The 14692-nt window shown below is 38.0% G+C and overlaps 1 protein-coding gene across 1 annotated transcript; it reads right to left on the minus strand.

Annotated features, from left to right (window-relative positions):
- Positions 1–9677: 9677 nt before the first annotated feature.
- zgc:112294 (transmembrane protein 17A) lies at positions 9678–14044 on the minus strand. Its single transcript, XM_041787412.1, has 4 exons — positions 13918–14044; positions 13017–13123; positions 12368–12481; positions 9678–9998 (listed from the first exon to the last, which is right to left on the minus strand). The coding sequence occupies exons 1-4, from the start codon at positions 14042–14044 to the stop codon at positions 9678–9680; spliced, it is 669 nt and encodes a 222-aa protein (XP_041643346.1).
- Positions 14045–14692: the final 648 nt, after the last annotated feature.

The raw sequence follows: 14692 nt of genomic DNA on the forward strand, positions 1-14692 counted from the left end.
ACTACCATTTCTTCCCATGTTGCCTCTGTTAACACTTCTTTTTACCACTTTTGACCCATTTGTGCCACTCTAAACACACTGTCACTTTAACCAATCTTTATTCTGTTTTAAGAAAAAGGAATGATATTTTTGAAGAAGGCGATATACTACAGCATAGATGAAGGAAAGAAAGAAAGAAAGAAAGAAAGAAAGAAAGAAAGAAAGTGTTGCAGTACTGCATACTGTACATACCAGCTGACTTAAGGCACTGATTTTGTTGGGTCAATTATGAAATTAAAAGAGAAGAACCAGCATTTCTCTAAGCTTTGTTAAATTTGGAAACTAATTCAGGTCTCCAACAGTGTTTCCCTTCAGTAGGTTTTACAAACATACATGTTGGATACATGCAATATACCATTTGTATTTTTGTTGATATGTGCTTCCTTATTTGTGTATTCTCTGTGTTCATGTGGATCAGTGTTGCTTACTGTTCTGATTTATTACTGTGGTTGCAACTGTATATGTGTAACACTTGGAGTCTGAGACAAATTTTACCAAGGGGACAATAAAGTGTATCTTATCATGATGCATCATATCATATTATAATGTGTTGTGTCATATCATTTTGTATTGTATTGCATTGTATCGCATCTTATTGTATCATGTCGTGTTGTAGCACATCATCGTATCAGTCATTTGACTACTCGAGGATTGTAACTCTTAATGCCAGTGGTAAAATGAATAAACATATAAAAGAATAAATGCATATGTTACAGGCCTCACAGCTAAGATCTGTAGCAGATTAATTGTTGATGTATGTGTCCTGTTGAAGGACAGGAAAACAAGGACATGAGATGTTAGTTGTTGTCAGCAAGCAGGCAATTCTCCATTTTTAATAAAACTAATTATTTTCCATTTCCTTCTGCAAACATTCACATGTCATTTTAGGTTCAGTCTCTTCAACAATGTATTTTTGGTATTGACATATCTCTTGCCTTCAAAAATACAGCATAAGATAGACTTATGAATATGTCTTCTCTACTGTAAGATTAGAGCATAATATTTAGTCTTTGTAACTTAAATTTCAACCCTTTAACTGCTGCTCATCAGCTCAGAATTGCATCAAAACAGTATATTCAGACTGTTTTTTACCTGTTTACTTTCTCTATTTTAAAGTGCTTACTTACTCATAAACCAAACTTAAGCAGACGAAACATTAACAATAGAATTACATTTGAGTCCTTCTTAACAACTCGTTCACTCGATAAGCTTGGCTTATTTCTCTGAAAGGCTCTAGATGTTACAATAACACAACCGTTTATGTTCACTTTACTGTTTAGACATCTTAAAAAAGGGCTGCCAACTTGTGAGAAAACCTAGGAGTGAGACTTCATGGCGTGCGGGGCAAATGTACGGTTGGCCCAGTCGGGGTTACCACCACACACCCAATATATGTATTTATATTAATTAATTCCTATTCAAACCTACCAATGTATGCTTTGTTTGTGTCCCATAAAAATGGGGTCCTGGTATTAACAGTAAGAACCATTACTCTGTAGGCATTACAGTACAAAGTCTGTGTACATGTTTATTGTGTTCAGGTCCCTTCACTATGAGTTCTCAAAAAAACAAACATGGAAGACGAAGAGTCAAGTGGCCCACTCTCTCTGCATCTGCATTTGAGTGGGGCAGAACCAGGACCAACTTTGCTATGGTTGAGAGCCTTGGAAACTGGCTAACCCCTGTCACCTTTGAAAAATAAACTGCCTATTTAATACAGTTTTAAAGCATTTTCATATGGCTTTAATTAAGTAATTGTGAACTGTTAAGCACTGTGAACAGAAGGCAAAAATAATTATTACCTTGTGTATTCGGGGTTGCCATCTCAGCCCAGAAGCTCCCCATCTCCACTGGATCCTTTGGGTCCTGCATTGGCATCGCTTGATACTCTAAAAACTCATTAGCCAGCTGATCATGCTCCTGTGGCCCATGGTAGGGAAGCAGGTGGGGATACCTATAGTTAAAAGAAAGCAGTGTTGCAAATTTATTATTGTTTTTGAGATGTGGGTCATCTACCCAAAATAATGCTTAAGCTTTTAAAAAATAAATGACTTAGAGATGGCTCTTGCACTTGGAGGTAAAATGTAGTTGCTCACTGTCCTAGTGTTAAAGTGTCAGTATATTTTAAGGTATTTTTTCAGGTCACAAGCAGAAATGTCTGGAAAACCCTCACCTCTCAACAAAGTAAAGAGTATCTTCCACAGTACATTCCAACCTCTGCCAGACATCTGCAAACTTGGCATGCTGCAGTACTGGCTCTTAAATGGGCAGTTTTTTGACAGCATACTCTACAGCTCTGTTATTACTATTACTATTAGCTACCATTATGTACAGTCAGATATCATACCTTCAGACTGTTGTTCTGGACTTAAGAAGAAGAAACCTCATTAAGAATTTCTATAGCAACATCAGTGAAACACGTGTCATGAAAAAAGGTGCAAATGAGGCATAACAACCATTATGTACAGATACTGCACCTTCTGTCTGAGGGGCTCTTTTCTTGGGTGGCTGATCTTTTGAAAAGTAGGACAACAGGCTCCTCTTCTGTCCTGCTGCTGGCCCAGCATTTTCTTTAGAGGGCATCCTTAAAACCTTGCGGATTCAAATTGCCATGTTGGTTTAATAAATTAATTAATCTACTCTGAATAATTTCACATTTACAATGGCTAGTTGTACATATATAACTTAAACTTCAGAGGCAAGCTAGCTGTAACTAGCTTTCAAACAACATGCAGTGCTGAGGTAAAATTATCAGTAGTTCAAGTAGTAAGCTGATACTCACCCGTAGTCTGTGTCAGAGGAATATTTAACGATTTTCCATCGAAAAAAGATGCAAAAGAAGAAGCACGCTGTAGTAATGCTGGTTTCAGTTGGTTGTAACGCGGTTTAACCGTCCCCGTGGCTTCCTCTTCACCCTCATAAGTTAGCTGACATGCGCGACTCCTCCCCATGGGGGATCTGATTTGACAAGAACAGGCTGTCTTCCTGTAATTCAGCTAATCAGAGGTAGCTAGGGTGGGTGGGTCCTTGGCTGAATTTCTAGAAATGCGTGAGGAATGGGAGGTGTGGCGTGAGTGCGTGTGAAAAGCGTCATTTGCGTGACTCTCACGCTGATTGCATGAGAGTTGGTGGCTCTGTTTAAAAACTACAGCAAATAATATTCAGGAGCTAAAACAAAACCAAACAAAGAAAAGTCTGTGCATAAACCCGCCATTGTTACCTCGTTTACACTCGTGAGCTAGCAAAACTTTTCAACAACTGATCCTCAGCTACCAAGTTTCACCACAGACAAAACACATCTTTTTATACATTAACTTTGTCAGTACAACATCAGAAAGGTTTTAAAAACCCTTTAGAAGTGTTTTTTGGGATCATTATCCACCATACTAACCTGTTAAAGGACAGGAAAACAAGGACATGAGACATTAGTTGTCGTCAGCAAGCAGGCAATTCTCCGTTTGAGGAAGAGAAGCACCTTGCAGTCCCACCACAACCAGCACTCATTTTTGGGGATACTCCCTCTAGTGGTGCAAACTGGTAACTACATCTAGATCATGTTAATCACAAAAATACATCAAAATTTGACCTTTACAAATAAATTAACATAAATTCTACAATTGTGACAACACATTTGTGAGTGTCACACATACTGATAGAATTATTGTCTGATGTGTCAAATTTGCTATAAGACCTGCATGTACAATTTGTTATTTGAGTTTTTTTGACAGTTTTCTGAATGTCTTCTGATTCAGTTAAACAGGTTTTTGTGACAATTATTTCATGTTTGTCTTAAGGCATACAGCTTTAAGACAGCTGTTATTAATAAAGCTGAATTGTGAGGGTTTTTTGTTTGACCACCTGAGATGAAGAGGACAGAAATATTTCATGCATCTTGGAAGGGCTGGCTGTCTCCTTAACCCTGAGGGATTAGAGAAAAAGGGGATGAGGATGTCTCTACGGTGTCTTGGATATTGCCTCAGTGGTTAGCACTGCTTCGTTGCTCACTTTTTGTGAGCACCCAATCGTGATTAAGGCGCTGACCGACCAGCCGCAGCTGACGTCACCCTTCACACCGCTGCATTGTGGAGAAGACGTGAAGAAGGAAACTTAATCAGGAGTGGCACGGAGCACATTTTCAAAGGATGCTAAGAAGCAGGAGGGAAACAATCTGTTTAGAGAGATAGAGAACATTATATCCCCTGACTCTCCTATGCTATTATTCACCACCAAAGAAAGGCAATTTGATGAGGCAAAAGGTGTGAGGAGCTTCTTTGGATGTGGCCACTGTGTCTCTAGGGGGGATTTCTATTCCTTTTCTCACCCGCAGCTGGTTAATCTTCTTCTTCTCCAGAACATAATAGAGTTTATACTTATTAAAACTGGATGCAGGGGGGAGCTGAATGGGTCAGAGCATCTTGGTGAACATATAGTACTCTACAGGGAGTGGAGAGTGTGAAAGTAATGCTAAAATTAAAGAAGACATGTCACTCCAAGAAAGTAAAGGCTCCACACTATATGACTGTGATACATCTTTTGATACGTGTTCTGCATAACCACAGAGACTAGATAGAAAACAGATGAGAAAATCTGAAGAAACTTTCAGCAGTAACATTTTCACCCAGTCATTCCATTTTAAGAGGTTTCAAGAATCATTGTTAAAAAAAAAAAGACTAGAAGGACTCTGCAGCTTCACTGGGACTCAAATTCCCTTCTTTTCTCTGCGTCTGTGTTTGTTTTCTCTTTGGCTTTGCTGAAGAGGATAAAACATGTTGAGAGTGACTTAACAATGAGCACTTCACCAGCTTCAACAGCTGACATTTTGAGTACAGCTTCAGCTCTGTTTGCAATGAAAAACTTGTCAAAAAGAGAGTCACTTGGTGCTCTTTTTTATGCTGTAAATCTGGTTTTAAAGAGTGTAAGGTAATAAAGTGAATTCTGTTATAAGTGATTTAAATCTAGAGTTAATGTGGCGATGAAGACATTCATCTTAATTTTCAAGTTCTTTCTCAAAGGGGGAGCAAATCTCCAGCAGGAGCTGAGTGGTAGTGATTAAAGTGAAGGCAGGAACTGAGCTGAAAATCAGTCTCTATATAGAAATTTAGAGGGGCTGATGAGTGATTGGTGCAGTGAGACCTATAGGTGAACAAAATCAGGAGGGAAAAATATTTTATAAAGGGAAATGAATGACTCTTCTTTACACACACACATACAAAAAAAACATTTTTATGCATAGCATTTTACCACACAGTAATGCAAAAAATCATTGTTGCAGTATGTCTATATCTAGCTTTAATTTGCTTGATATAAAGATTTTTTTTTTTTTTTTTGCTGGTTTCAGAGACTTGGACCTTGCCTCTGGGGCCCAGGGGTCCTCCCCGGAGAATTTTTGAAAATCAGAATTTCCCTGATTTTTGACTCTAACTTCGGCTGGCCACACACGACAGGATTTTAAGCCCAATTCGGGGCAAGATTTGCATCCCCCGACGATCATGGGGTGTATCCTGAGAGGAGCCTCGTCACGAATGACTATTCGTCGGAATAATCCTCGTGTGTGTTGTCAACACAATTGTTTTACTGCTCCAAATCGCGTGGTAGCCTCCAAAATCCAGAATCGTAAACGCCAAACACGTTTGATATTTACGATTCTGGGTCGTAGTGCCTCTGACAAAGTACCCACAACAACCAATGAGAGAAGATAAGGTAGCATCACAGCTGGATCATACATGCTTTCACCGTTCACAACCATAAACACAACTGTACCTTAATTTCAGCAGTGATTTCATCCTGAGTCTTTCCCATGTTTTATGATTTTGCTGCACCTATAACGCATGCCAGGACAGCCTGTTGTGGAGAGACAGCAAGATGGTATTGACAGACATCTGTGTTTTGTTTTCTGAAGTCATGGGATCACACGAGGTCGTAGGCAGGTCGGCAGGTGTGTGGTCTCCAGTGATCTGACAGTCTGGCTGAGTCGTCTAGTGTGTGCATTCAGAGGATTAAAGATGAAAAATCTTTGGAAATTGTCCTTAAGACTGTGGTCTCTCACAGTTTTAAAATCGTTTCAGATTAAAAAACGTCTAGTGTATGGCTGGCCTTAGTCAGTAATCTCAGAGGGTTGTGTTTCAATCCCCTCACATGTCGATGTGCCCTTAGGCAAGACAGTTAACCCCAATTTGCACCCATTGCTTCGTTGGTGGTGTGTAAATGTGTATGGATGCGTTTGAATAGGATTCACTACTGATGGCCGATTCTCCATAGCGACCTCTGCCATCAGTGTGTGAATGTGGAGCGAAAGGGTGTGCATGGGAGGCGTGACCTGCAGTGTTAAAGCACTTTGAGTTGTCAGAGGACTAGAAAAGCGCAACACATGCTCAGGTCCATTTACTTTGTTGCTCTTTCATTCAACTTTGGCTTCTTATCTACATTTATAATACAGTAGCCTACTTGATAATAGAAAGTTATTTACATGTTATAGGTGTGGATCAAATTTAGATGATTTGATCCACACTTACAATCAATAAAATTTCCTCTCTCAGGTCTTCTCCATCCCCTATACCTCAGATCCATCTGTGACTCCTGAGTGCTCAGTTGTTCTTGCCTAGTTTCTGCTGGTGTCAATGTCTGACAATGTCTAAGGTGGTCCAAAAACTAAGACCGTCACATTACCCCTTCGGCTAATCTTCCACAATTTTTATAGGATGTTTTTAACAGGGTTGGGTCATGCATTTTAACTTTGATAAATACATCAGGCTGCATTACAACTCTTTCTGAACATGCTGTTGTGCAGCCTCTTATTAAAAAACACAATCTTGGTCCCTCTGTTCTTTCCTATTTAAGGCCCATTTCTAAACTTCCTTTTCTGTCTAAGGTTTTTGAGAAAGTGTCTTTTGTCAATTACAGTCACAATAACATTTTAGAGAAAAACAGTCTTGTTTTAAATCTCACCACACAGTGTAGAAACGGCACTTTTAAGAGTTTTTAATGATCTTCTTTTAAATGGAATCTCTGTGGCACTGTTGCTTTTAGATTTTTCTGCTGCTTTTGATACTGTTGACTCTTTTATCACATCCAAAAGTAATTCCAAACATATCTCAAAGGAAGACTTTTTCTGTATGTTTGGGCCAGTACTCCTCTAGTACAGCCCTACTAGGCTGTGGGGTCCCTCAAGACTCAGTTTTCTTTGTATGTGCTTCCTCAGTTTTTGAGACGTACAAAATTTCTCTCCATTGTTTTGCAGATGATTTGCAGATCTACCTGCCGATAAAACCTGACTCTTAGCATGCTCTGCTAGATTGTCTTGAAGATGCTGAATCCTGGGTGGAGCTTAATTTCTTAAAAATAAATGAAAAGAAAACAGAATTTATTGTCTTTGGTCAGTCTGAGCTTCTGGTTGGTTGTGGCAGTGTTCTTAAACCTCTAGCATCCTACAGTCAACCCTCTGTCAAAAATCTTGGCTTTATCTTTGATAGCTCATTTGAATGTGATGTATAGATATCATCAGTGGTCAGCACTAGCCAGCACTATGCAAATAGTCATAAAAAAACACAACCCAGTAAAAACTATGTTTTTAGCTGTCTCCTGTTGTGGTTTTTTAAAATTTTCTTTCTCCCTTTTCAGTTTTTTTGTCTTTTTTCTTACAGCATCACAGTCCGCTGCACCATGAGCTCTGGGAAGCAGCTTCTTCCACTCCACAAGGTAATGTTGGTAAAATTCAGACATGCTGCTCTTTCAAAAATCCATTTAAAATAGAGTAAAAGAGAACATCTGTGGTGCTAACTTGTAAAGTCAAACTAGTCAAGCTCCAATACATAAAAATACATACAAATTCAGTGATTCTTCTCGTCAAATATGTGGCCTTACATTTGGGTTGCCTTTCAAGCACCCACTTCTGCTTAAATTGCTAGGCATACATTATCCTCCACTTTGAATGTTTTCACATATCAGTTTCCCTGTAAACAGTGAGCAGCCTCTTCAGCTTATAATTTCCTGCATACAGTAGAATAAGCATGTTGTATCACTGAAACGGTTTCTCACATAAACAGCCTATTGACTACTTTCTGAACCACAATGGGTAATTTCCCACCAACTATTAGCTATAAGCCTCCTGTAAAACAAGTCTGACATCCACAGTTGAAATATTTCCAACAGACAGAATAAAAAAGGTGTAAACAACAAAAAAATGAAATTGATTTCTATGCAGATAAATGCTGGAGTTATATATTATCAAATAATTCATCATATTCAACTGTGGACATGTCTAACCTTTATTCTGCTGCCAGAGGCTTTCCTTTGCAGGACATGTGCTGCATGATAATCTGTTCTCATCACACTTTGCAGCACTGGTAGATTCTCCTCACCCCTCTTCTGGTGGCTGACTGCCACTGTGTGGTCATAAATATTTAACACAATTTTGCTGCAGTTAGCTTTAAACTCCACTTTACAAGCCTCAAGAAATTCAATTCCTGGAGCCAACTTATCAAACAGTAACTGTAATATTATACACCGTAGGAACGGCTGCAAGATAAATTGGGAAAATTTAATCTCAGTCTCTTATTGTTTCCTCTAGAAACCTAAGATCCCTCTACCTGAACTCTAATCTTGTCTCGTGGGCAAAAAATTCAATCTACCTCGCAAAAAACAATTTTGTTGTACCAACACTGCAGCCTCCATCATCCATCATCACTGCAGAAAAAAAAATCCTTTAACACTCTCTGATAAAAGCTCCATCTGGATTGTGCTCTTATTTCTGAGCCTGTGTTGTTGTTTGATGGTGCATTTTGCTCCATTACCTTGCAAAGAGGTGTCACTACCTGACAGTCTGGCTAACACAGAATCATGTTTTGACATTTAGAGTGGGCTGAAGCAGTTTTTATGTTGTTTTAAATCATCAATGTTTGGCATTTAAAAAAAGTAAAGTAGTTTGGTCTCCTTTGTGGGCCTTTAAATTTGAATTGTTATCATATAAAGTCAGACCAGAAAATATGCAACAGATTGAGCTATTTCTACTTATGGGCTTGACTTTCCTTGTATTCACCGTTCTTTATAGATCCCTAGCTGGAAATTATTCTTTTCTATGTAAGACAGAGTAAAATCTACAAGTCTGGTACCACATTTTCCTGACTTTTCAAGTAGCTTATCAGCTTTGACTCACCCTCTTAGTTTTTGTAGGTTTGATTACTATTATTTCATCATTATTTGGGCCCAAGCACAGAAATGGTGCTTATATTGTCAATTTTAATTTTTTTTTCCATGACTTTTGAGGGCCTTAACATGTTCTTAAATTTATAGCATTTTAATGGTAAATCAGGCCTTATAAGAATGTTTTTTTTTTCATCAAGCCCATTCAAGATTGCATCAATAGCACCTTCCAACAGTTTTCAAAGACGCTTTCTGAAATTTTATAGCTTGTGGTAGCTACTGTAATAGCCCAGCTTCATCTTGTGTCTTTATTAAAGTATCATTAATTCCAAACATTTCTATAACCATGATCTATTTGCTGAGAATTGTTTACTGACCACTTTAAGCATCATCAACAGCATAAATGCAACGATCTAGGAGTTAATATTAAACAAAATTATGGTGAATAAGAATGCTGTAGACATCCTAAATTCAATATAAAAGTTTAATTGACAATGTCCTTAATGATAAATATCATTTGTTGGCGACACAGGCAGCACACTGCGGTGGTATGGCACCCCATAGACAGGGCTCATCCCTGCATGGCGAAAGCTCTCCACCTTGCCAAATTGGCGCAGGTAGAAGAGCAGGGTAAGTTTTTGGGTCATGGTCTTGAGTGCCAGGAAGGAGGCCAGGATCTCTGTGAGCAGGAAAAGGAGGTAGAGGGAGTGAACAGCTCTCTCCAGTGGTAGGATGATGATTGCTTCATCGGTGAGGAAAAAGAGCAGTATAGGCAGCTGGAACATGAAAGACAGGAGCCAGAAGGCTGCCAGCTCCGGCACCTGATGACAGCAAATGCAGGAAAAGGTTTTAGGTTTGAGTATGGGCATGATTTAAAAGGTAGAGTAGTCAGGCAGTCACCATGTTGACACATAGCCACTTTACTCAAACATTAAGTGGGAGGCTTTAATTATGCTCAGTAGCTAGCTACTGTTAAGGTTTCAGTCATACATTTGTTTTATTTCATGAGCAACACTTCTCGGTTATTTGCCAATGGCAAGGCAATGAAACGGCAAAATCCAAAGGCTGATGTTGCCATTTGTAAGTTTAAAATAACATAGCCTATTGCATAACCCATGACAACAGCTAATGTTAGCACTGAGGAGTTAGCTTCTACCAGACAACAGCTAATGTTAGCACTGAGGAGTTAGCTTCTACCAGACAACAGCTAATGTTAGCACTGAGAAGATAGCTTTTACCAGACAACAGCTAATGTTAGCACTGAGGAGTTAGCTTTTACCAGACAACAGCTAATGTTAGCACTGAGAAGATAGCTTTTACCAGACAACAGCTAATGTTAGCACTGAGGAGTTAGCTTTTACCAGACAACAGCTAATGTTAGCACTGAGAAGATAGCTTTTACCAGACAACAGCTAATGTTAGCACTGAGGAGTTAGCTTTTACCAGACAACAGTTAATGTTAGCACTGAGGAGTTAGCTTTTACCAGACAACAGCTAAATTTAGTACTGAGAAGATAGCCTTCATCAGACGTCAGCTAATGTTGTTAACAAACATATTGTAACAAGAGAAATAAGGCACGACACTAATGTTAGCATTCTGCTGGAGGAAATGTGTGCTGTCATCTTATAACGTCCATTAAATGAATGTATCTAACACTGTGAGGCGTGTTAGCAGAGGTGAAAAGAGTACCAGACTATTGCACTCGAGTAAAAGAACAGTTACCCTGATTAGAATTTACTTAAGTAGAAGTAGAACTAGTGTCCTATAAATCTACTCCAGTAAAAGTAAGTCATTTAAAATTTACTCAAAGTACTGAGTTGCTACGTTTGGAACACAAGGAGCTCTCTCATTGAAATATGACCTGTCCTTAATATGCAATAACAACAAGAAAATATGGACCTCCAACCATGTTATTTATTATAAAGTTTGACCTAGCCTAAAGTACAATGCAACAGCTGTTTTGGGAAGAAAGATGGTCTCATTCACTTGCTATGTGCTACTGACTGTGTTGTGAAAGCCAAACGACTGGTTGTTTTCATGTTGTTGACAGAAATCTTGGACCTCCTTGTTGTGGCTTTTAGTGTTTATGTTTTTACTCAGTACTCGAGGCTTTTTAAAATGTAATTAAGTGCAATACTTCACTCATATACTTAAGAAAAAGTAGTGATTTTAAAAACTACTCAAAAAAGTACAAGTACATAAAAATGCTACTCAATTACAGTAATTTGAATAAATGGAATTAGTCACTTTCCACCCCCTGGTTGTCAGAAGTCACATTTTTAGCAATGACACAGCCAAATGCTACTGTTAGCTGCCATCTACTTGTATCAAATAGGTAGGCAAATATATGTTTTTTAAACAAGTTTAATCTACTTATGCCTGATAAGTCTCTTGAAAGGTGCTGTTGGGACACATGTAGGCACTTCCTGCGGTTTACATACATCAATAATATTAGCTAAATGAAATATCGTGCATATAAGCTAAATGACAAATGGGTTAAAAGTATGTAGGCTATTTTTTTTTTTTGTTGTTGTTGTTGTTTATCTGTTTATTTTACCAAGTAAAGTTTGCTTATACCTGAGGAGACTTTCAAAATTCAATGTAAGCATAAAGACTTTCCTATAATATGTGCTAATAATTATAGTGGTAAGAGCTTGGCTCCATCCTAATATTTGCTGATACCCGCTTGCAGCAAATGGGTTGGAAATATGCTTATTAAACCAAACGAAGTCTGATTGTGCCTAATAAGGCCTCTTAAATGTAATGTAGATATAATGCCACATATAGTGAACATCAGTTAGCATGAGGGTGGCTAAATGGTATCATAATCTAATCTCAGAAGGTAGCTATATAATCAGATATGTTGTTTAAGCTTTAATTATGGCCTGATGCCACTCTAAATCTTAACTGTTCAGTAACTATATAGCAGTAACATTTGAGCTATCTACCAAAGACATGATGTTAGTGGGAAATGGCTGCTGTGTAAATGTACAATTAAACTATAATCATATGAAGGCACACACACTTACACGCACACTCAATTACAAAAACTCAATAGACAGTTGCCAGGAGCTGATTGTTTGATCACGCAGAGAGAATACTAAAGTAGTCAATTTCTCTGCTGTGTTGTTCAACAGTCCTGATAAGAGTCTTGCTCTATGTCTCAGACTGGATCTAGGGCTAAAGTACCTTTTCTTTCAGGTTCCCAATGTAGCCCAGATAAAGGCGGACCACTTCCATGACTGTGAGGAGGATCATGCCAGTGATTAGCAGAGCCTGGTAGTACCCGGGGAGAAAATAGAACTAAGAATAAAGAAGAGATGTGTTGACAGTGTGCCAGAAAGGTGTGAAACCTTTTTTTACTCTCAGTATTTAATGGATTTCATAAAAAAAAATCTGATACTTCTGAACACACAAATAGTGTCCTTACACAATGCCGCATCATATGCTTAAGTACATATATTTTTATCATTGCAAGAGGCTGTAAGAGTCATTAAGCAAAACTAGTTCTCATCCACAGCATAAAGGCCGACTATGAGTTATTCTATTGTCAGTATGACAGCAAGTCAGTATCAAATGACAACTACAAGAAACTGTACCGTGATCTATCAATCCATTTAACTTCATTGTTTCTTTTATTAAAACTCCAGAACAGACATGTTGCTTCTAAAACATCTTGTGGACCAAGAAAAATAAACTGAGCACAACTTTACACAGGGAGAATCTAGTGAGAAAATGTTTGTCATTTTGCAAATGATTTCTTTAAATAACAAATACAGATGCAAATGTTTAATTTTATGAAATTTAGAAGGATCAAAACATATGAATCCCAACTGACCTTTACATCCAACATGAAAACTGCAGAAAACCACCAGCAAGGAAAATAAAATATGTTGAAGTAGAGAAGCATCTGCAGTGGGAGGTGTGAAACCAGCTCATTGACCACTGTAAAATGAGAACAAGAGGATATTTATATCCTACATCTTTATGCACTAACATAGAGTCAAAATAATAGAAAACTTAAAGAGACAGTACATATTAACTCTGAAATGCACACGTAACTGGACCTTACACTCTTTCACAGGTGGGTCAAAAATGACCCAAAACATATTTATCACATTATTATCACATTATTTATCACATTATTATTTCTGCTTTCACCTGAGATAACTCAGGTGAAAGCAGAAATAATAATTTAGAAATATTTGTTTTTTATAGAGAATCAAGGTAATCTTGCAAAGTATATTAGATAAAATTTTTCAGTCAAAAAACCTGCACCTTTGACACAATAATATACCTTAGATAATACATGCAACAAAATGTGAAAAAAATCATCTTGAAAATCTATTCACATTTTATAAATTTCATAACTGTGGATCGATCTCCACTGTCATAGTCCTTCATTCATTATGAGCTCTATAAGGTGCCTGTAAAGATGTATTTCAAAAAGTGTCATCTATGTGTGTACATCTCTGGTGTTAACTAATGCTCAGTAACTATTAATATACATATATGTTTGAATAGTCTTTTGAAACAATGAATGTACATAAACATAAACACATAAATGTTACATTGATTTTTAGCTATTTAATTGCATTAAATGCTTTCCTACCAATTATACTTGTGTGATGTTAAATTCTGCACCAGTTAGACATAACCTCACGTTTCTTTATCTTACTTTATTACCCATATGACATTCTACCTATTCTGTACCACACGTCATAGACCCAGTAACCAACCGTTGGCGTCCTCTTGCTCTCTGCTGTAGTCGCTGTCTGCTGTCCTGTTGTTGGTGAACACCGAGCCTCCCATGTAGCTCAGACCCATCTGCAGGTTCTCTGGGACAGGTGAGTAAAACACAGGCATCGTGGGTAAAGCTGCCAAGCATGACCGAGCCAAAGAGTCAGGAAATGTTACAGTCCAAAACTCTGCATGTGTCTCAGAGTGTGCTCCTAAATCCTCGCTGTGCGGTCAGTCACACAAGTAGACAAACGCATGAAGGCACTGATACAAACGGACACGCACATGCATGCTGGCAGACGACACTGCTAATCAGATTATAGGGAGGGGGGGCAGGCAGAGGATTAGGATGAGGCAGCAGAAAGGCAGTTTGTGAGGAACTTAGAGGCCATTTATGATTCTCAGACAATTTGTTTATGTTATTATAGAATTTAACCACAATTTAAGCTTTACTGGGATAGAATTAAGGCCAAAATAAAACCAACACAATGCAAATGGGTCAAACATAATGTGTCTGCCCTGAGGTTGTTAAAAATAGATTCTCACTTATAACTTAAAGCATGATTCACACAATGGTCTTTGGGTAAAGACATTTGTGTTTAGAGCTATTGTATGGATTTAACTAATAAAAATAACCACAGTTGAAGTGAATTTTTAACCTCAATATATCACTTTTGTATTTATGTCGATCCTAGGGGACCTCAAATTTTTTTTAGATACAAGTAGGGAGTCTCTAATGAAAAGGTTGGGAACCACTGTTCTAACAGGCCTGAG

The sequence above is a fragment of the Cheilinus undulatus genome, linkage group 5 (genome assembly GCF_018320785.1).
Source record: "Cheilinus undulatus linkage group 5, ASM1832078v1, whole genome shotgun sequence".
NCBI lineage: Eukaryota > Metazoa > Chordata > Actinopteri > Labriformes > Labridae > Cheilinus > Cheilinus undulatus.

What these genes read in the sequence shown, in the direction of transcription:
- zgc:112294 (XM_041787412.1), bottom strand. Translation starts at nt 14,044, where the DNA reads ATGCCTGTGTTTTACTCACCTGTCCCAGAGAACCTGCAGATGGGTCTG. An exon ending in AGAGCAAGAGGACGCCAACG is followed by an intron (nt 13,124 to 13,917) that starts GTTGGTTACTGG and finishes CTCATTTTACAG; the next exon opens with TGGTCAATGAGCTGGTTTCA. An exon ending in TTGGGAACCTGAAAGAAAAG is followed by an intron (nt 9,999 to 12,367) that starts GTACTTTAGCCC and finishes TGCTGTCATCAG; the next exon opens with GTGCCGGAGCTGGCAGCCTT.